The following is a 21,577-nucleotide window of genomic DNA, read 5'->3' as shown; positions in this document are numbered from 1 at the left end:
TAAAATATATCAATAAACTTCATTATATGTATAAAAAAGAAACAAAGCCTTCCTAGCTGAAGATCTATCAGGATAGAGAAGATATAAAGGCTAAGAGTTGCAGAATCACATTAAAAGTTGGACTTTGTTCTAAGAGGAGTAAGTCAGTAAAGATTTTCAAGTACAAAGGTGAAATGATTGATTTTATTTTGAAAAGAAAACTGGTGCTAAGGTGAGGTGGAGACATGGAAGGGGACCAAGAGAGTATTTGGGAAGAGCAGTTAGCCATCGCTACAGTCCCAGCAAATGATGGTAATAGGTTGGATTATGGGTGTAGAGGTGAAGGTGAAGAGACAACAATAACATTTAGGACTTGGTGGCAGATTATAATTGAGAGATGAAACTCAACTGACAAGGTTGATGCCAAGGATGTAGTTTTCAGGAGACTCGTGGAGTCAGTTTGCTCACTGTGATGGTTTTGTTTCTCTTTTGAGGGGTGAAAGTAGAGATTGTTTCAAGGAGGGTATAGTTTTTTTGTTGATTTGTGTAGATTGATGACCAAAAATTTACTGACATGCCTTAAAAGAATTTTTCAGCAAAGTAATGGAAACAGACCCCAACTGAGCAGAATCAATGCCTGAGTCAGTGAGGAAATCTCTTTGGCTGTGAATGGGAGGCAAGAGAAAGGATATTAGGAAAGATTCTAGAACAAAGAAGAAGGTTTTCTTCTTTATATATGTGAGATATTTTAATATGCTGAATGTACTTAAATGCTGTTGAGAAAGATCTGCTACAAAGTGAGAAAATTAATCTGTAAAACAGGAAAAGGACTTTTTTTAAAAATGGTGTTTAAGAAAGAGGGAAGAAACAGCAACCAAACCCCAGGCAGAAGAAGGAGGATAGGTGTATTTGTGTATTTGTAAATTAAAAGGTGCAGGTGTTATTGGGTATTTTCTATAAGAAGTAGAAGGCAAGGGTATCTTGGGGTTGGGGGAGCAAACCGCAAAGTGGAATTTGGAAGAGAATAACTTTTTTTTCTTCAAAAGAAGCAAAGGAATTGGTGAAGGTAATGTAAAGGGATTGTCAGTTTGAGGGTCCATTTAAGATTTAAATCCATGAAGTTATAATGAAGCAATGGAGGAAAGTTCAGTGACTTCCCTTGACAGACCTTGACCACCCAATTCAAACTCAGAATAGACAGTTCATTTCTCCAAAGTTGAGGTTCTGCTAGACATTAATTGTTAAAATTCCAGGCAGCTTAGTACTAGAGCAGACATGTCATTGAAAATGGTTAGGCCGTGGTATCCAAACTATATAAATAAGCAACTGAAAAGAGGAAGAGTTGATGGCCCAGGACAGAGAAGAAGTAGGGGTGGGCAGTGGGCCAGAAATCCAGGTTGAGTTCACATAGCAGAAACTAAAAGATATATTACATCACAGAGGGCACATAAACTTGTGATTTTAGATGCAGCTTACTTATAAATTTGATCACAAATTATCATGGGAATTGAGTGGCCAAGGTGGAGCTCAGGAAATACCATTGGAAATGAGATCAAGAAACATAGTTTTTCTACTGAAACAACTATGTTCTACTGAAACATCTATTTCTTTGCTGAAAGAAACTGTCAATGAGTCCTTGACTGATCAATATTGCATGTTTCTATCTGTTTTCATGAGAAACCACTTTGAAGATATCAATATGTAATACAACAAGCACTGTTAATTTCCTACCACTTTGTTTGTAACTCTTTATTGTTTGTATTGTTCTTTTGCTATTTTGTAAATGGTTGTCTGTTTGTTAATGTTTTCCTCCTTTTATTTTTAAAATTAAAAAAAGGAAATGAGATCAAGAAACTAAGGAGTTGACACTTTGTTAGATTGATTGTCCATGTGACCTTGAAATCATCCAAGAAGATGGTCTGCCATGGAAGAGAGAAAGGAACAAGTATCAACGAACATTGTACATGGCAGGAAATATCCAGAAGGAGCAGAGGTTTTTTAAAGTGAATAGAGGAGTAATGGTCTGGCATCAGCAATGGGGACTGTTGTAGTTTGGAGTTTTTTTGCTAAGGGAAACAATATAATACAGGACACATATATTATAAGATTATTTATAATAGTCACCCAAAGAATCATATCCAAGACAGTGCAGGAATCTTTCCATACACTAAAGACCAAAGAATCCAGCTGAGGGCCTGTATCCTGCAATAATGTCCTGCATGAGTTCAGCTAAAGACTTATAGCCCATAGCAGTGCCTTCCATGTGTCCAGCTGGAAGCCTAGATGACATGACAATGTCTCATGAATGCTTGTTTCATGAATCTGCGCTGGGAAGGCCCAAAGGTCAGTGGTAGAAGCTAGAAAGTCTGTGCCAGCAGGATGAAGGATCTGTGCTAGCAGATCGAAGGATATGCACAGGAGCCAGGAAGCGATGTCCAAAGTAAGAACCAGAGTTCCCCTGAAAGGTACCACAGCCATCCTCAGCAACAGTGAGGTCCTGAGCTCCTCCAGTGATCAGGACAGCAGAGTTCCCATCAGGAAAGCCAACATGACGAGCTTCTCCAGGAGACTGAGCAGTGCACCATCTTTCCCTCTAAAGCCAGGAACTTATGCTCAGAATGAGGACCAGAGCTCCCACAAAGTGAACCAAAGACATTTCAACAACAACAATATCCCGAGCTCTTTGGAGGATGAAAACAGCCAAGTTCATCAGGAAAGCCAGCATGACAAGCTCTTCCAAGAAAATCAACAGCTCCTTATAGCTTCTCTCCACTTTCAACAAGCTCCCAACAGTTTCTCCCAGCTCCCAACAGCCTCTACCATCTTCTCCCATTCTGCCTCTTAAGTTACTGACAACAATTCTCAGGTGGGGCTCCCACACCCAGCCCCATTCTGGTTAAGTTCAACTGGGTGTTACAAATTGACCGCCAGTTGTTAATCCACAACAGGGACCATGTGTACACTGACTGCATGCCCTGACCTGGTGTTACAAAGGATGTGGGGAAACAAACACCCTCTATGAGGGAAATGGTCCTGCAAGCAAAGGAATGGTTCTTGGGGGCCAGGTAAAAGGATCCAGGAGATGGCATTACCCGATGCCTCAGAGTCACATTTTGGATAATAACTGGTGACAATAGGGATGAGAAGCAAGGTGGATTTACACTTAAGGATTACATTTACATTTACATTTAAGTCTGTGGTAAGAGTCGGCATTGCACCTGATATACAGATCACATATGATTACTGCATAGAACATTTTGCCTTTTCTCTACCAGCACCAGTTCTTTGCTTTACTCATTTCACATTGGCATACGTCTCCCTTTTCACCTTTATATGGTAAAAATACTTACTCTTTATCATATATGTTACAACAATTGCCTGCTAGTTTTTAGTTTTCATTTTATTTGAAGTTCTTCTTAGTATAAAACTTTTAAATATGTATAGGACAAACTACCAGTTTTTAATTTTCATAGTTCTGTTTTCTGTTGCTATACTATAATTTTTAAACATAAAATTTCTTACTACTTTTCATCTAGATATATTTTCCTGGTTTCCTTTACAACATTGTGGTGGTCAAATTTTATACTTAATTCTGTGGTCCTATTCCTTGCACTCTGATTGGTTGTTAGATCTGTACCTATATGATGCTCATGTACATTATAGTTTATAAGAAAACTTTAGATTCTTTATTTTAAAGAGAATTTTAAAAAGAGCAGTAGCAAAATGTCAACAACATAGACAAAAACAAAGCAAAGCAAAAAGAATAAGAATGATACAAGTTTCAGAACAAAATGATAGGGATTAACAATGGTTGTTATATTACATATTTTGATCTTCATTGAAGTTGATCAGATTACTAGATGTAAGGATGCAAGATTAATCAAACCATCAAAGAGAATAAAAAATAAAAACAAAAAAATTATAAATGATACAGAATTTCAACAAACAAGATGATAGAAATTCAACAGTGGGTGTTACATTGCAGATTGTGGCCTTCAAATTAGTTGTTCAGATTACCAGATATAAGCATGCAACATTGGTCAAAAAAATAAATAAAACATTAACTGTTCCTTTCAGTAAACCATTAGACTTCAGCAGTACAGTTATCGCAGTGATCCTTCTATATACATGTATATTTTTCCCTTCCTTCTTTCTTTCCTTTTCTCCTTTCCCTCATCCCAGTTGTTTCCTCTTTTGAGCAATTTGTTTCCCTTTCCCAACACCTTTTGTGCATTTTGGGTTCCACTTACTTTTTCATGTTCTTACACTAGGGAGACAACATAATGTCTACACATGTGGGTCTGATTTTTTTAACTTATGAGTATGGTCTCTATTTGCATCCATTTACCTATAAAAGCCTTGAGTTTATCTTTTTCATAGCTGAGTAATGCTCCATTGTATAAAAATACCACAACTTTTTTATTCATTCCTCAGTTGAGAGCATTTGAGTTGTTTCCAAGATGTAGCTATGACAAATTGTGCCGCTATAAACATGGGTACACATATATCGCTGTGGTATGATGTTTTCAATTCTTCCAGGAAAATACCCAGAAGGTGAATAGCTGGGTTAAGTGGAACCTCTAATCCTAGTTTTGTAAAGAATCTCTACCCTGATTTCCACAGTGGTTTCAACAGTCTACACTCCCCCCAGCAGTGAAGAAATGTTCCTTTTTCCCCCACAGCCTCTCCAACATTTGTTATTGGTTGATTTCTTAATGATAGCCATTCTTTCTGGGGTGAGATGGAATCTCAGTGTTGTTTTCATTTGCATTTCTCAAATAACCAATGATGTTGAACATTTTTCGTATATTTATTTGCCATTAGTATTTCTTCATCTGAGAAGTGTGTATTCATCTTAGATGCCCATTTTTAGATTGAGTCTTTGAATTTGGGGGGGTCTGATATTTTAAATTCTTTATATGTTCTAGATAGAAGTTCTTTGTCTGAGGGGCAATTTGCTAAAATTTTTTCCCAATTCATGGGTTTTCTTTTTACTCTGTTGGTGACTTCTTTTGGTATGCAAAATCTTTTCAACAAGATGAGATCCCAGTTTTTGATTCTTTGAAGTATTTCCCTTGAAGTTTGGTTTTTGTTCATAAACTTTATGCCTACCCCCTATGTTTTCAAGATTTCTACCTACTTTTTCTTCCAGTAGATTTAGTGTTTGTGTTTTAATATTTAGATCTTTGATCCATTTTGACTTTAGTTTAGTGCACAGTGATAGACATGGGTCTAGTTTTAGTCTTTGGCATGTGGAGATTCTTGTTCTTTGAAAGAGAATATGCAGAAATTACAGGGATATAACATCAACTCTAAAATTCTATGTTTTCTTGGTAAGAACTGGGTCACATCTCTGCCCCAAACAATTGCTAACTGAGTGCTCAGGTATGCAGGAAAAGAGAATATTTTTGTAGAATCCACTGAGCCATTCTACTACATATGAGAAAATGGTGTGAATCTGTCTACAGAAAGAAGCACAGAATTTACTAAGAATTTCTCCTGAATGGGATTATTTTAAGTTAAACGTGTTTTCTGACTGTGTTTAGCTTACTTTGAAAAGTACTTTAAAACACACACAATAAAAGGAAATGTTTGCATCTAGAAAGAAATTTAAGGTTCTTTGTACTTTATGTTTCTTTTCACTCCTCTATATTTCTTTTCAGATTTACAATCAATGACAGGACCCTGGGCCGGATTGTCACAATAGCAGAGCCATTCAACACAGAATTACAGCTCTGGGAGGTATGAAGAGAATTCCTCTACACTTGTCTAGAAGGAAACATATCAAATTTATTTCTCAAACAGAAATGCTGTTTACTACATTCAGATCAAAGAAGACAATGAGAAACAAATCATTCTTTTATCCTATAAAGATATGCCTATTGTTTCTAAACTGAAAAAAAAAAAACAAAAACAAAACAAAACAAACAAAAAAAAACCTCAAATGGGCAAGAAACAAAATTTTAGAGCTGGGAAAGGTGAAAGGTTAGGGATGCTTGGAGACTGTTTGGTGTGCCAAAGCATGAACACTATGTCTCCCCTTGCTTGGTAATTGTAACTCTGGAATAAGCTCAAGATTTGATTCCACTCAAATTTTGGAATTTCCCAACAAATTTCAAACCTGATTTCCTGGGAAGGAAAGATATCCATTTATGATGGACAAATAGAGTACATGAAATTTTGGTATGGGTTAGATATTGAAATATTAAGATTCTTGCATCTGTGAAGAAATAAAATAATTGTTATTTCTGTAACTGGCAATTAATACTATGCTTGAGTTTGAAAAGAGTTTTGGAGGACAAAAAGGGGGGCAGAACAAGTGGAACAAAGTTTTAAATTCATCTTTAATAAATGAACTGGAATATTAAAATACTCCAGGCTCCTAGGAAGAAAATGTAGACTAAACCATCATCCCACGGACCCGGTTTTCTAGGGAACACAGAGGACATAGGGAAATAGAAGCAAAAATGGGCATGCCAGACACCAGCATTCTGATTTCTCACTGGTGAGAGCTTCCATGAGATTGACGAGCTGTTATGGCATCCAACACAATTACTAACCTGAGACACGGGCTCCATCTGAATGTTACACCAGGAAGCACATCTCGGTGTTGTGTGGGGATACTGATTTTCCATGTGAAAAAGCAATAGTTCTACTTTATAAGTCAAATTCTTGAAGATAAATAATTTGGTTTAAAACAACATTCTTAATTATTTCCCTCTCTTTTCTAGATGAAGAGCTTTTTTGCAAAATATTCAGAAGCTGGAGCAGGAGAACAACCTAGGCAGCAAGTCCTGGAAACCGTGGAAAACAATATTGAGTGGCTAAAGCAAAATAGAAATGCCATAAGAGAGTGGTTTTTTGATTTACCAAAGAACGGTTAATGTGTCAGATGTCATGTTTTTAATTTTGTGAATCTGTAGTTTCTCCTATGAAGCAAAAACATTTAATATCTAATTTAGCAACACTGCAGAGGGAGCCTGATAAATGATGCTGCTTTTACTAAGTGCTACGCTGATGTCTGGCAAAGCTTTTAAATTGTTCTTCTTTGTTTATGAAGGAAGATACTAATGGAGTATTTAATATACTCAGGGATTTCTTCTAAGTGTACTTCATAGGAGATTCTTTACAAACTGAAGAGAATTTAATAGTCATTTTAATGTCTTTAAATATCATTCTTTGTATCTTAAATCTGTGAAAATAGAACAATTTGGTCTTAGCTTTACATTTTCAGTACCAAAGAAACACCACTTAATCTTCTCTCTTGATTGATTTTTAAAGTTTAAATACCAGTACTTGAGGGACATATTACCATCTTAATCTTTATTTTATTATTCTGAATTACACAGACCTAATATCATTTTATTCACATATTTCTTACTACTTTAAATCCTACCAAAGTAACCTGGGCTTAAGTTTTGCTGGAGGACTGCATGAATTAGCCAAAGAAATGGCTGACTGTTGGCTTTTCTCTTATAAAATCAATAAGGGAACTCTTCATTCTTTTTAAAATAAATCTAAACTACTACCTTGAAAAATATTGTTTTTCAGTGTCACTTTCTCTTAAATAAACATGACAGCAGCATTCCCTAAATAACTTAGTGAGTCACATGTATGATTCAAAAAACTGGCCTTTTTCATTCTTGGGACTTTCTCATCTCACACGGTCCCTTACAAAGCTCCTTCAAATATGCTATGAAATTGGAGGGAATGGAGTGCTTAACTGTGCTCCGTAGATCTTAGAGGAAAAAAACTAAATAATTGGAAACTATTCAGGAAAGAGATGGCAGATCATTCCATAAAGCTGAATGGAATTAGCATGTCACTTTGACCTTGCCTAGCAATCTAAGTGTGAAAATGGAGAAATGCATAGAAGTCTCTAGCATGACTCTGCATATCTGAGGATGTATCTTCTCACAGGTAAGTTTTACATTTAAACCCTTAGATCCACATTCATACAGAATAACACTGATTGAATTAAAATGCATGAATTGATTAAAGACATCAATTTCATAGGAGCTGGTGGCCAGAATAGCTGGAATGTGGCGCTTGATGCCTAACAGATCCACAGAATAAGTCCAATAGACAGAAGAGATAGAAAATTACTGTGTCCCAATCTGCTATATCCAGAGAAGTCTAAATTTATATAGAAATTTCAGATCTATAAGGTAACTTAGGATTGGTGTGATGAGAAAGGAAACCAATGGGTACAAGTGAAATCTTAGATTTGACTTTATTTATACAACCATGTGTCACAGTGATATACTCAGAAACTGTAAACTTTCCTACTCCTGTTTCTTATGACTTCTTAATCCACATAGCTAAACCAGCAAATTCAAATATAGGCAGAGAGCAAAAAATATAAAAACATTTCTATGCAATTTTAAAAAACATTATCTTAAATTATTTCAAAAGCAAAAATGACATAGATATCCTGAATCATCAGGAAAATACCACTCACCTGATAAAGATTATCATAGCTTCAAATTATGAGCCTATTGAGAATAAGCCCCAGAAGCCTCTACACTGTTTCAAGGGGACAAATTCACAAATGAGGCGATTTAGGCTTTTTTGAAGCAAAGTATAAATTTAAGGGGGATGATAAATAAGGCAGATTCCAACTTGTCTCTATGTCATTCTACCTCCTTTCATTTTAAATGTCAAAACAGAACCAATTGCTGGGTTCACTTTACCCCATATGAAAAGAAAGAACTATCTAGATTTCATCACAGTAAGTGCACTAGATTCTTCATCAAATCCTTCTCAAACAGTATCTGGTTTTGTAAATGGCTTCATGCCCACTAGATAGAGCTATGGTTTTGTTACAATTCTCATAAGGGGGAAATTGCTACTGTATGTTACGTCCAAGTCTAGCATTTTTTTGAGTCTAGCATGTGTAGTGAAATATAAGTCAAAGTGATGGATGTCAACTGCAGGCAGAAGTGTCCAGAGTCATCACCTGGCTTGCTCTACTCTGTTCTTCTTCTGCTAGAAGATCCAGCAATGTTCCAGTTAAAGCTTACCCTCTTAGGGTAAGTTCCAGGATTTACAAAAAACACCTGGAGAAGAATTCAGTCAATACACAGTACACTACATTGTGAGTGAGAAATACTCCTTTATTGTTGTTAATCATAAAGATTTTGAGGTTGTCTGCTATTTTGAACATAATCTAGCCTACCCTAATACAAACCACATACTAACATGATGCTATACCATAGTCATTTATGTCTCAGATCTTCTCCTTTCTCTTAGGGGTTGGCAAATTTTGCCAGCCTGTTTCTGTAAGGCCTGAATACAAGCCAAAATAGTTTCTACATTTTTAAATGGTTGGAAGAAATTGGAAGTAGTATAATAGTTCATGACATGAGAACCCTATGAAATTCAAATGTGACTTATTTAAATAAAGTTTTATTGGGAGACACCCACATGTATTCAACTGTTAATTGGCTATGGCTTGCCTTCTTGCTGTAGCAGCAGGGCTGAACTGTTACAGTAAAATCTGACTGCCTGCAAAGTCTGAAATATTTACCATCTGGCCCTCTCCTGAGAAAAACTAAGCAAGTTTATACAGAACAGCGTTTTGCATGGTTCATGTTTTTGTGCACTCAGAGGCATGGCTTTTGCATCAGCTCAGCTCTGGTGAGGACTTCGGGACAGGTGACAGCATAGTATCGTGTGTGACAGAGATCAAGTCACCAGATGAGAGGCCAAAGAGCAGCTCAGGAGTCAGGCTCACTTATAGCAGCTTGCTCTGCCAAGAACTCACTCAGGGCCCTGTGATAGTACACGAACCCTTTCCAAGTGTCTTGTTGCACGGACATAGCAACCTCCCCCCACGTCCACCTCTTCCCAACATCACCACGCTACAGCCCACGCTTTCCACACACAAATCCCTGGGGGTGCTCTGTGTCCAACTTGTTCAAACTATGTCCAAACTCTCCACACGGGGAATTGGGTACTCATATGCCATTCAAAGGGCTTGAGACGTAGGAATTAGAGGGTCAAGGCGAGGCTTCTGGTTTTAAAGTGACAGATCCCTGTCTATTATGGTTTGTATCCAGCTGTCCCCTAAGAGTCTCATATTCTCATGGAGGAGGCTTTTGGACCAAGACTGCACTATAGGAATGCTAAGCTGACTCACTGTTAGGAGGTATAGTTGGAAGGGGGGTCACTGGGATAGCCTGGAAGGGTTTCTTCCTCTCTGCAGGTCCTCCCTTCACCCTCAGCTCCCTGGTTGCCAGGACATGAACAGCTCTCCCCAGACCGCTGGCCGAGCAAGGACTGAAACTTCTAAAACATGAGTCAAAATAAACCTCTCCTCCTTTAAGTTGCAGACTTTGGGTATTTTTTTCCAGTGAAGAGGAAAGTGACCAAGACAGTCTTTCTGATCCAGAGATAATAAACTGCTAAGGTCACCAGGTTGTGAGGCACCTCTTGAGGACCATGCCACCCTGTGCCACAGAGATAAGAAATAGCCAGGGACATGTCATTCAGAGGCTGCTGACTCATTTCTGTCCTCAGAACTCTTCCCCTGCACTCCCATGAAAAAGTTAGGCTCTGCCTCTCCTCCTGTTTCCTTCCAAATCTCATACAAGTACACATCCCAGAGAAATCTAATCACAGGAAACCTGGAAAGTATCACCATCCCAGACCTGTAAGACAGAATGATGGGACATGAACATGGTAAAAAGAGGTCCTGACACTGACGGACGGACGATATCTAGCACCCCTTTAAATCATGCAGTCTAAATTGCGGTTAGGTTTCAAACATTGATGTGCATAGGCGGTAATGTTAATATTTAAGGGCTCATTACTGGAGCATTAGGGCGAGACACTGACCGCTAAAATTAGCCAACTTTTTCTTTACCCTTTTTGTCTCATTCTCCTCCATTTACCCTTTCGGAGGTGGTGGTTACCAGATACCTGAGTTCGACTCCCAGTCCTTCCAGTTCCCTCCCAACACACTTCTTTTTATTTTCATTTGTGTTCTAAAGCCATTTACTAATCTAGGACAAGCATAACATAAAATAAGGTTTACTATACAACAGAAGCATTAGAAGTATTAATTTTGTGGCTCTATGAAAGAAGACCTTATTCAGTTACGATAGTTACCTTATGTGCCAACTTGACTGGGCCCCCCGGTGTCCAAATTAAGAATTACTTCTGAATGTGTCTGTGGGGGAGTTTCCAGAAGTGGTTGTCATCTGAATCAGAGGACTCTGTAAAGAAGACTGCCCGCTCCAGTGTGGTGGTCACCGTCCAGCACCATAAGGGCCTGGGTAGAGCAAAAGATTGGGGGAGAAGACCCCCTTTTCTACCTGGGTGCTCACCCTGAGACAGTTTCTCATCTCATCTTCTGCTGTCTTTGCACTTAAATTAACACCATCAGTTCTTCTGATTCTCAGACCTTCAAACTTGGGCTGATTTTCACCAACTTTCCCGCGTTTCCAGCTTACAGAGGCTATTTGTGAGACTTTTCAGTCTTGGTGAGACTTTCAGTCTCTCAACACGAGCCAGTTCCCCATAATAAATCTCCTTTTCACACATCTTCATAAATAACATGAGAATAACATTGGAGAGAAAAGATGGAAATACAGGAAGGGACAATATTTTTTTTAACATGGAACGCTTCACAAATTTTGCATGTCATCCTTGCACAGGGGCCACGCTAATCTCTGTATAATTCCAATTTTTTTTTCTTGTTTTTTTTTCTGGTACCGTGAATCGAACTCAAGACCTTGCACTTGCCAGGCAGGCACTGTGCCGCTGAGCTAAATCCCCAGTCCCTAATTCCAATTTTAGTATATGTGCTGCCCAAGGGAGAACAGGAAAATATTTTTAAAATGAAGCAAAACACTGTAATCCCAGCACTCAGGAAGCTGTGACAGGAGAATCGCCGTGAGTTCAAGGCTAGCCTGGGTTATATAGTGAGCTCACAGCCAGCCTGAACTACAAAGCAAGACCTTGTCTCAAAAAAATGGAGCAAGACAAAGCACACTGCCTAAAGCATACTGGTTAGTTAATTGAGCCATGTTTCATAATAAATTATGCATTTAAATGCCTGGGGAGAATTCTAATTTTTATGACAAGTACCAATAAAAAATTGATATCATATTACTTTCATATGAGAAAGAAAAAGGTTTAAACTGCAAAGCCTCATTGTATATCCTCAAATCCTCATTCTTTTCTGAAATGTACATACATGTCTAATTAAAAGAACACCATGATTCTAAGGTGGAATAAGGTCCAGAGATAAGAATGAGGATGAAAACTTAGAACACTTTCCTTCCTCTGTACAGGTAATTGTCTAACCAGGATTCCTCTCAGTCAGAGTTGCTCTCTTTATTCCTCTCCTAATGCCTTCTTTCCTATAAGCAAAGAATAATTGTTATAAGGGACTGTCTCTCGCTGCAAGTATTGACCACTGCCCTCAGCAACAGCTTGATACACGTCCTTCTCAAGTGCACGGGCAACCTTCTCTCATTGGCCTTAGGGTGCATCTTTATTTGACTTCAGAAATCACTGCACTAGTAAGTCTGTCTTCTCTCTCTTACATCTTTCTTCAGTGTTTCCTTCTCTTCTCTTTGCATCAGTAGAGAAACATGTTTCTTGTTTCCCTATAAGAAATAAAAACCTACAGTGGCCCATTTTCAAGCATGTATTTAAGAAGACCCTAAGTGAATGGGACCTTGAAGGAGATAGAAAAATAGTAAGACAGCCACATTTGTAGAATGTAGGTGTGAATATAGAAAGTGAGAAGAAAAGCATATTCTTTTAGCTAAGCCTAAGAAGAAACATTGTAGTTGCATATCTGCAAGGTCACATAGAATGTTTAAACAAGAACATCTGCTTCTTGCAAAGAATAGACAGTGTTATGAAGAAATCCAAACTCAGATTGGGTGGGAGACTGGGTAACCCTTAGATGATGTCTGGGGAGACTGTGCATCCCTAGTACTCAGCCAGTGAGGAAAAGGAGAAAGAGCCCTGCGTGCTAGGATTAAACTGCTCACAGTGACCACACCCAGCCTTGGAAGGCAGAATTAAAGCCTTGCCTTCACTGTTCTTTTTGCCACCACTGAGTCCATTCTTGGGGTCTGGGCAAGCAACCCCACTTCTCACACCTGAAAGGACAACAGGACTCAGCAAACCAACCATCCTTTCCTGATCTCATTTCCAGGTCTCCCCTTATCTTTACTGCAATTTTCTCTCAAGAGTTGTACAGGTTCATCTAAAATCTCATCATCTTTGCTGGTGTACCAAAACTCCAACTGCTGAGGTCACCTTTTAAAATCCAGTAGTCAAGGGCTGGGGATGTAGCTCAGGGGCACAGTGTCTGCCTGGCAAGCGTGAGGTCATGAATTCGATTTCCAGCACCACAAAATAAATAAATAAATAAATAAAATCCAGTAGTCAATTCCCAAAGCAATTGTACAGGACATCAAGATATCACCACTCACATTAGAGCTTACTGATATCTGGCTTATCTAAAGTCAAATTTAGAATAGACAAATGAAATACACTATGTTCTAAAATCTCTCTTAAATATTATTTTCAATGGAGTTTGGGTAAGTTTTATTAGAACACAAGTGAGTTTGAATCTAGGTGTTCTCTCTTCCTGCTCTACTAAGCAGACAACTTGAGGGAAATATTGATGTACTCTTAATAAATGTGAAAGGCTGCTGTCTCAATAGAATATACTCCAAAAGTAGAACCCTGTGCAAAGGTAAGATTTTCCCCCATGAATAACTTTGCATCCATGTACCCTAACACTCACGCCAACTGTTAAGATTCCAAAAATTACAGGGCGCAGGGTGGCGCCAGTTTTTAAGTCTATAAAGGTTTTAGGAAAATATCACCAAGCTTCTTCCTCAGCCATCTTCCTTTAAAGGGAAAAAATAAAACAACTTGATAAAGTAATACAAAAATCTATGATTTTAATCAATATATCTTTGCAATTAACACTTCCAAGATGAATTGAACCATGTATTTTAATTGGGAGGATCTATGTCAAAATTATAACAATGATTATGCCTGAGTGGTATAACTGATCCTTATCCAAGGAGTTAAAGGTCTAGATCTAGGAATCAATAAAAGCTAAATTAATTCTATGCACTTTGTAAAAGATTTATCTGCAACACCATAATAAGGAGAGTCCGTGTTACAAGTTTTTGGCAAAGTCCAAACTTGAAGTTTATTTTTAAAGGTAAAATGTAAAAATTTAGGCAGCGGACCTGGAAAGCTGACAGATTCATAACTTGAGGTAAGTAAAGAACTGCACTTTTTCCCCTCCCTCCTCTCTCTCCTTTCCTTCTTCTTTCCTTCCTTCCTTCCTTCCTTCCTTCCTTCCTTCCTTCCTTCCTTCGAACATAAAGTGATAAACTGCTGTTGCTCCAGCTAAGATTAGTCAATGACTGTACATTTTGAAACCATATCAAAATTTAAACTTTCAAATCAAATATATAATCATAAAATTATAGTGGAACAGAGCAACATTTGACAGCAACATTAGAAATAGTTGGCTTTTATTTATAAAGCTCAGAATAGGAGTTGTTAATAAGACTATTATTTGAATATAAATCACCAAATTTATACAAGTAACAATGTCCTAGAATATGCCTTAAATCCTGATGTGAACTAAATTTTCACATAATTATATATATTTTTTTTATGTTTGTGATACAAGAAAGGGATACTTTATTTGGGGGCAATAAAAAATAAAGCTTCTGTATGAGAAGAGTGATGTGGATGCTTTGATTCCATGTGGCACCGCACACAGAGGAGCATGATTTATACCTTGTTTGATTAATTATAGATCTTTTTCAAATAAGACACCATCAGTAACAAGAAATTATAAAATTCTAATCCAATGGTAGAGTTATCCAAAGAAAAATTGGAGAATCAGAATCTTGATGCAAATGTCCTGAGTCTCTCTGGCGCTTGTGTGGCTGAAACCCTTCGTCTTCTTCCTCCTCAGAGCCCAGGACTGAACCTCTGCCTGAATCCTGAGGCATCCTTCAGAGTGGGGAGCTACCTTTCCGTTCAGCAGAAGTCCTTGCCTTCCTCTTCCTTTGCTGGCTTCTTTTCTCCTGTGGAGCAGGAACTGGGCATGCATGGCTCACCCGCCCTTCCTTCTTCTTCCAGGTATCCACCTGTTTAAAAGTGTGCTCTCTGATATGGTTTTAGCGAAGAAGCAAACTTAGCAACAAAGGCTCTCTGTGTGGTAGGGGAAGAGGGGAGAAAGCTGTCTGAGGAGACTGTGGCAACAGGATGGTAAGTCTGTAATTCTTCAGCTTCCTTGTTATTGCCATGCACTATTTGTAATAAGTCCTTATTTATCTCTCTGGAAATTCTGCTGTGGGAGAAGGAGAGGAGAGGAAACATAAAAATGATAGATACATTGAAAACTAACACCAGTTTGGATTTCCTTCTAAAACTGTACAAGCCCATATTTGCTCAGTTACTTCAGCTAAATAGTGCGCAATGCAGGATTTTTGGATAAAGGTAGGATTGTTTGACTAGCATTGCTCAGAAATAGTCTCAATTTTCCATTATATGCCTCTGTAGACACATCTTTAAGAGTATATTCGTGAAGAATTTGTTAGCCTTAAGCTAATATTTGAGTAACAGAAGTTGGCCTTAATCAGTAGTTACAAGAATTGGAAAAATCCTAACAGACATAGGGCTTAAGCTTTACCTTGAAGGACAGGAGTTTATGGCTAGAAGGAAACACCAAAGGAGGGAAAGAGATTGAAGTTTTTTGTAAATTTACACACATAGAGAGAGTGAGGAGCAAGAACCACAGTGCAGAAATGTGCACCTGAATTGGCACAGTAAGACAGAGAATGTGTGAAGTCTTGAGATCTAACCTAAAGCATTTATCCTGGGGGATAATTAAGGGACCACTAAAAAATCTTGGAACATAACAATAATATTGAAAATAAAGACCAGAAAGGCCACTTTTATTTATTTTAAATTGCAAGCAGAATACTAGAAGCAGGAATTCTGAGGTGATGAGCGTCTCAGCAAACCTCCATCTCCTACGTCTCAACACCCATGTAAAGCAAGAGTGGTTTGGTGTTCAGCCTCCAGTTGGATTCCACTGTTCACTTTCCCATTCACTGCTGCAGGACTCCTGCATCTGAAAAGCTTCTTGCAAATGTGACACGGACTTATTAATCACTAACTCAAGAGGCATTTTTTCCATTTCTTATCTAACCTGAGCAATCATTAACAACCAAGGTGAGTAAGCCTTTCCCTCCTCCTGCCTTGCTGGGCTGCTCTAACAAAGCACTACAACCTCAGCGGCTGAAATAAGGGACAAGTATTTTCTTATGTTTCTGGAGGCTCGAGATCTGAAGACGAAGTGTAGGGTATGTGGGTTCCTTCTGGGGCTATGAGGGAAGGACCCACTCCAGGCCCTTTTCTTGGCTTAGTGATGGCTGTCTCCATGCTCACATGACAGTCACCTTGCATGTGCCTCTCTGGGTCCAAGTGTTGCCTTTTTTAAGGACATTGGTCACAATGGATTAGGGTCCACCCTAATGATCTCACTGTAACTTGACTGCATCTCTGAAGACCCCATCTCTAAATAAGGTCATATTCTGAGATGCTGAGGGTTGACACAGTGGAAGGTGTTGATCCAGTGAGAGTTCATTTTTATAACACACCACTCTGTAGATAATTTGTTAATCCATTACTCCACAAGTAGATTAGTCATTTGGAAGGATCCAATCATCTCCTAAAAGTACCACTTCTAAATGCTATTAAAGTAAGAACTTTAGGGTTACATTTCCAAAACATAACATCTGGGGAATATATTTAAATCACAGTAAAACAGATATAAATGAACAATTATATAAATTAATGGAGGACACATTATCTCTTATGTAGAAGTTTGTTCCCTCAAGGAAGTGCAACATCCCCCCAGCCTCCTCAAATCTGAACTACAAACAGTGACTTCCTCCCTAAGGATACAGTAAGCAAAGGGAGAGAAGAGATCACTGTCAAATGCAGAACCTGAAGAAACACTATGTCAGCTAGGTGGTCAGGTCAACATCAAAAGTGATAAACCATATCTTGTAATATGTACCCTTGGTGGGGTGTCTGAGGCTGACTCTTAGCTCCTCTGGCCATCCTGCCCAGACAGTAACTCCAAGGTAATCATGAAAAAAAGTCAGAAAAGTCACAACTAAGGGCCATTCTATAACACCTGACCAGTATCAAAACTGTCAAGGCCATCAAAAATAGTGACAGTCTGAAAAACTGTTCCAACTAAGAGGAGCTTAGGTTCCATGATAAACTAGATGCAATGTGCTGGGCACGGTGGCACATGCCTGTAGTCCCAGCACTCGGGAGGCTGAGGCAAGAGGATCGTTGCAAATTTGAGACCAACCTGGGCTACAAAGTGAGCTCATGGTCAGCCTGAACTGCATAGCAAGACCCTGTCTCAAAAAGACCAAAAAAAAGAACTAGATGCAATGTATCCTAGTCAAGATCCTACACAGAAAAAGGACATTAGGTGAAAACCAAGAATAAAGTATTAATTCAAGCTAATAAAAATAAAATGTAGTAAGTACTTATTACATACTGCTCTGTATTCCTGAATAGCACCTTTCTCTTTCTGAACTTCATTTAGTACCAAGGCTTAAAGACAGTGGGCTTTGGCACCAAGACCTGATCCTGACCTGATCTTGGCTTTACCCTTTGGTAACTACTGGCCCTGAAGAAGATACTTCCAATTTTACTGAGCCTCTCTGTTCATTTTAAAGAGGTGATTATATCTGCTTCATAGGCACTAAATAATAGTGCATGAAACACCTACTGCAGTATTTGGCGCACAACAGAGGTTCCAAGATGTCAGAGCCTACACCCTCCTGTAGTTACAATGAGACGTGCGAGTCCTAAAAGCCAGGTCCTGTGCGTGTCGTGTAAAAATGGTGAACGTTTACTGTACGTCTCATGTTGTAGATTAATACTTTGCCGTCTGACACTTAAGCAGTGGGTATCACTTGTCAGAAATTAAAATATGTTCACTGCGGTATGCCTTTGATAAGAGTTAGGGCCCCTATCAACTATAGGAACTTTTCATAAATCTTCACCTTGTGCTCATCCTGTGTTTGCTTATTTGAGATCTAATTATATCTTGCCTATTTGAAAAATCCTTTCTGAATATCCCTTATTTTATTAAAATGGGAATGGAGAAAAAGACAGCGACCATTTAATTCACTACAACGTTTAATAAGAAAAGCAATAGACATGGTTATGGTCATGAATTGTCACTTAATTAAAAAAAAGCCTTTTTTTTGAATAGCAAAAAAGGAAATGTAGTAACACCAGCCCCTAACACCCTCAGTATGTACACTGTACTATTCTGAAATACATAAGCATAAACCAAAAGTAAAGGAGACATTGTCTTTTATTTGGATGTCAACAAAATCAAAGAAAATTGGTACCATCAAAAAAAGAAAAAAAAAAAAGAAAGAAAGAAAAGAAAAGAAAGAAAAGGCTACTAGGGAAAAACACTGAAATGTAAATAACAAAGTAATGAAACTTCCAAAATAATTTCCAGTTGTTTATTGCTTGCAGGGAAGAAAAATTCTCTCATTGGATTAGTCCTCACATAGTGAGAATTAGGAGCAGCCTCTAGTGGCAGATAAAGAGTTTACAGAGTGGCCTTGCGGAAACCAAACCGCCTTAAATTTCTTTTCCTAGTTGGCTTTGAGCTTGCTAATCAGCTTTAGCAACTATGCATAATTTCACCGGAGTGTCCTTAATTGAACTGCTATTTTATTCGTGTTTTCTTATACGTCATTTTAAAAGCTACTCCAGATCCTTTGTAGACAGGGATGGGCTAGTAACTCAAAGCGCTGTGGTCTGAATCATAGTGAGGTGGGGTGAGGGAAAATTTTATTTTAAGGAACAAACGATGGACTCTAGCCTGCGCGAGGGCAGACAGTTTTGATGATCAGAATTCAGTTCTTGACCTTACCCATCCCCTTAGGCCAGGAGAAGCCTTGCGTGGAGCCGGCCGGGCTGCACCTCTCAGGCAGCGTAGGGCCAGGGCGAAGCGGGCTCCATCCCCAACACAAGGCCCAACAGAAGAAAGCAACGCCTTTCCCCAGCATCGCTGGTATCAAACGAGGACTTTCTCCCTTTAAGCTTGCTTCTTCTTCGGAATTTTATCACGTCAGCCCTTGCATTCTTGCCCATTATGAAATTAAAAATGAATGGATGAATAAAAAGTTCTTTCTCATCAGTGATTGCTGCGAAGGCCTTGATGTTACCTTAGGAATAAACCTAAACTATAAAGCTGAGGCGCCCTGTGAGCAAGGCTGGGGATCCTTAATGCTCCATTGGGGTGCAGACAATCCCTAACCCTAACCCTGGCCCCAGCCCTAACCCCTAACCCCAACCCCAACCCCAACCCCAACCCCAGCTCCAGGCCTAACCCGCCCTCCGCCGGGCTCCACCCGCCGGATAGACCGGCCAGGCGAGCACCGGGAGTTGAGGAAGTGTCGCTGGAATCGGGCTGAAAACTGAGACCCGGCCACCGCGCTCTACCTGGCTCCCCAGGCCTCCCCCTGGCTCATCCGGCGCGGTAATCGCGAAGGGCGCGCACTCGGCACTGCGTGAAATCCTCAATGGGTCCCATCCGATTCAGGGCGGACGGGGCTGGGGTCGCCGGTCCAGGGCAGCTCCCTCTCCGCTGGGGCACCAGATGCGCGCGCACGCGCGGCCCCAGCATAGCTCAGAGCCTCCGCGGTTGGGATCCCCGGCTCGGGCACGGGGCGGAGCCTGGGGGACGCGCGGCCCGGAGCGGCAGGAGCGGAGCCCACCCACTGCGCGCGCGGGACCTGTGCGCCTCGGCCGCGCGGCTCGGGCTTGGTGCCCCTGCCCCCGCCCAGGCGGCCCAGCCGACAGGAGCCGCCTTGCACCTGGCTGCAGACTGCTCCCTGTTGCTTCACTTGACAAAGAAGGCTGCAGGAAAAAACAGAATTTTTAATCCTGGAGTGGCCTCTAGGTCTCATGAGTTCCTCCTCATATTACTTCCAGGGCGAACGAAGTCTAAAACAGTATTACCTGCTCTCGTGTAATTAATATAATCATTTAATTTGTTAGGGTTTCTTTGCTTGTCTTAGGTGCTTTCAAGCAAATTAATCTAGATGAAATTTTATTATATTTTGTTTATTAAAAGCTCCTACCTCTTCACAAGGTGCTGCCGTGAGGAATTAATATTTGCTAAGCACTTGGAAGTGAAAACTGCAGACAACTCGATGGAATTATTCTATTATTATTTACCCAGAAAAACAATAACTTGATAGGACCGGTATCTCAGGCCATCTGCTGCGTTAGCTGAAATTACACTGTGGAAAGATTTTGCCTGCCCGGCCAAGTGGTGAAGTGCAGGAATAATTATCTAAGAAGGTTGAATTCCTCAGAAAATGGAAAAATGTGTCCTCTGCCTGATTTGGTCTTGTTTTTGCTCTATTATTTTTTTGTTACATTTTATTATATAAATGGACAGATATTCCATTTTAATTTGTCCATCCTGCGATTGTGATGGATTGTTTTAAGGTCATGCCTGCCTTAACAGACTGTGTTAAATAGTTCTTTACCTTTCACAGGAGCCTATTTCCCTTCATGTTCATGTGTTGTAATATAAATTTAAATAAACTACAAAGGATTTCGAATGCTTCTACATCTTCCACTGGTTGCACACTATTTCTGACTAGCAGATAGGACTCAAGTTGATAGTACCTAAGTTTTTGGAGGAATACGGTGACCTGAGTAAAGACAGACGTTACTTCTAAGATTAGATTTTTGGTTAAACTTATTTCCACCAGAAATTTAATCTTAATTTTTAGGATAGTTGTTTTAATTCCTTCTTTACTTTCCTCATACTACCAATTGTATATCAAAAATAATGCCGTTTTATCAACAAATTATTTTTAACACAGGATTTTAAAATGTGATTCTAATCAATCATACTGAAACTTCTCTTTCAGAAGATAGATATTACAGAAAAGGTAATATCAAAAGTTGAGCCTGGTGAGATAAGCCTGTAATTGCAGCATTTGGGAGGCTGAGGGGGGAGGATTTTGAGTTCAAAACCAGCCTGTGCTATATAGTGAGATCTCTTCTCAAAAACAAACAAACAAACAATGTAATATCACAAAAGTTGGCCAGACTACTATCACTAGTAATCTATCTCATCATTTATATAACATTACATGATTTGGTGCCAGATTGCTAAAAAGTGAAGTGATGTTGTAAATTCACTAGAGGGAGCAGTTCTTTTTAGTCAATTGGTGATACTTAGCTCTAAATTTTTAGTTTTCCTGGAATAAACTTAAACATTTAACATAAGTTGAGAATAAGAATGTACAGGATACATGAGAACTCAGTGAAATTGTGTGGTCTTTTTAAACATTCTTTAGACATGTTCCTAAAATAACACGAAGAAAAGAGCTTGAAAATATGAAATAGAGTAATTCCAAGGTCATGATACTTCAGCTATCGGTCAGCTTTTCCCATTTGTCTTCATTTTCATACATTTGTATTTTCAGGTAAGGAATTACTGCCCACCATAAGTGACTCT

General features: G+C 39.2%; 1 protein-coding gene and 1 long non-coding RNA gene across 2 annotated transcripts in view; one reads left to right on the top strand and one right to left on the bottom strand.

Annotated features, from left to right (window-relative positions):
• Positions 1 to 7,517, top strand: part of Enpep (glutamyl aminopeptidase (aminopeptidase A)) — a 79,194-nt gene extending 71,677 nt beyond the window's left edge. The window contains exons 19-20 of the mRNA XM_005397109.2: positions 5,643 to 5,721; positions 6,711 to 7,517. Of these exons, the coding sequence (XP_005397166.1) occupies positions 5,643 to 5,721; positions 6,711 to 6,863 (232 nt within the window). The 3' untranslated portion in view covers positions 6,864 to 7,517. The remainder of the gene's footprint in view (positions 1 to 5,642; positions 5,722 to 6,710) is intronic.
• Positions 7,518 to 14,484: 6,967 nt separating this feature from the next.
• On the bottom strand, positions 14,485 to 19,887 carry LOC102022886. The gene is made up of 2 exons (XR_262955.1): positions 19,540 to 19,887; positions 14,485 to 15,331 (listed from the first exon to the last, which is right to left on the bottom strand). It is a non-coding gene; the product is annotated as an uncharacterized LOC102022886 (long non-coding RNA).
• Between the last annotated feature and the right edge of the window lie 1,690 nt (positions 19,888 to 21,577).

This window comes from Chinchilla lanigera, unplaced genomic scaffold (genome assembly GCF_000276665.1).
Source record: "Chinchilla lanigera isolate Chin_1 unplaced genomic scaffold, ChiLan1.0 scaffold00056, whole genome shotgun sequence".
NCBI classification, from domain to species: domain Eukaryota; kingdom Metazoa; phylum Chordata; class Mammalia; order Rodentia; family Chinchillidae; genus Chinchilla; species Chinchilla lanigera.
This window is presented reverse-complemented; position numbering and strand designations above follow the sequence as displayed.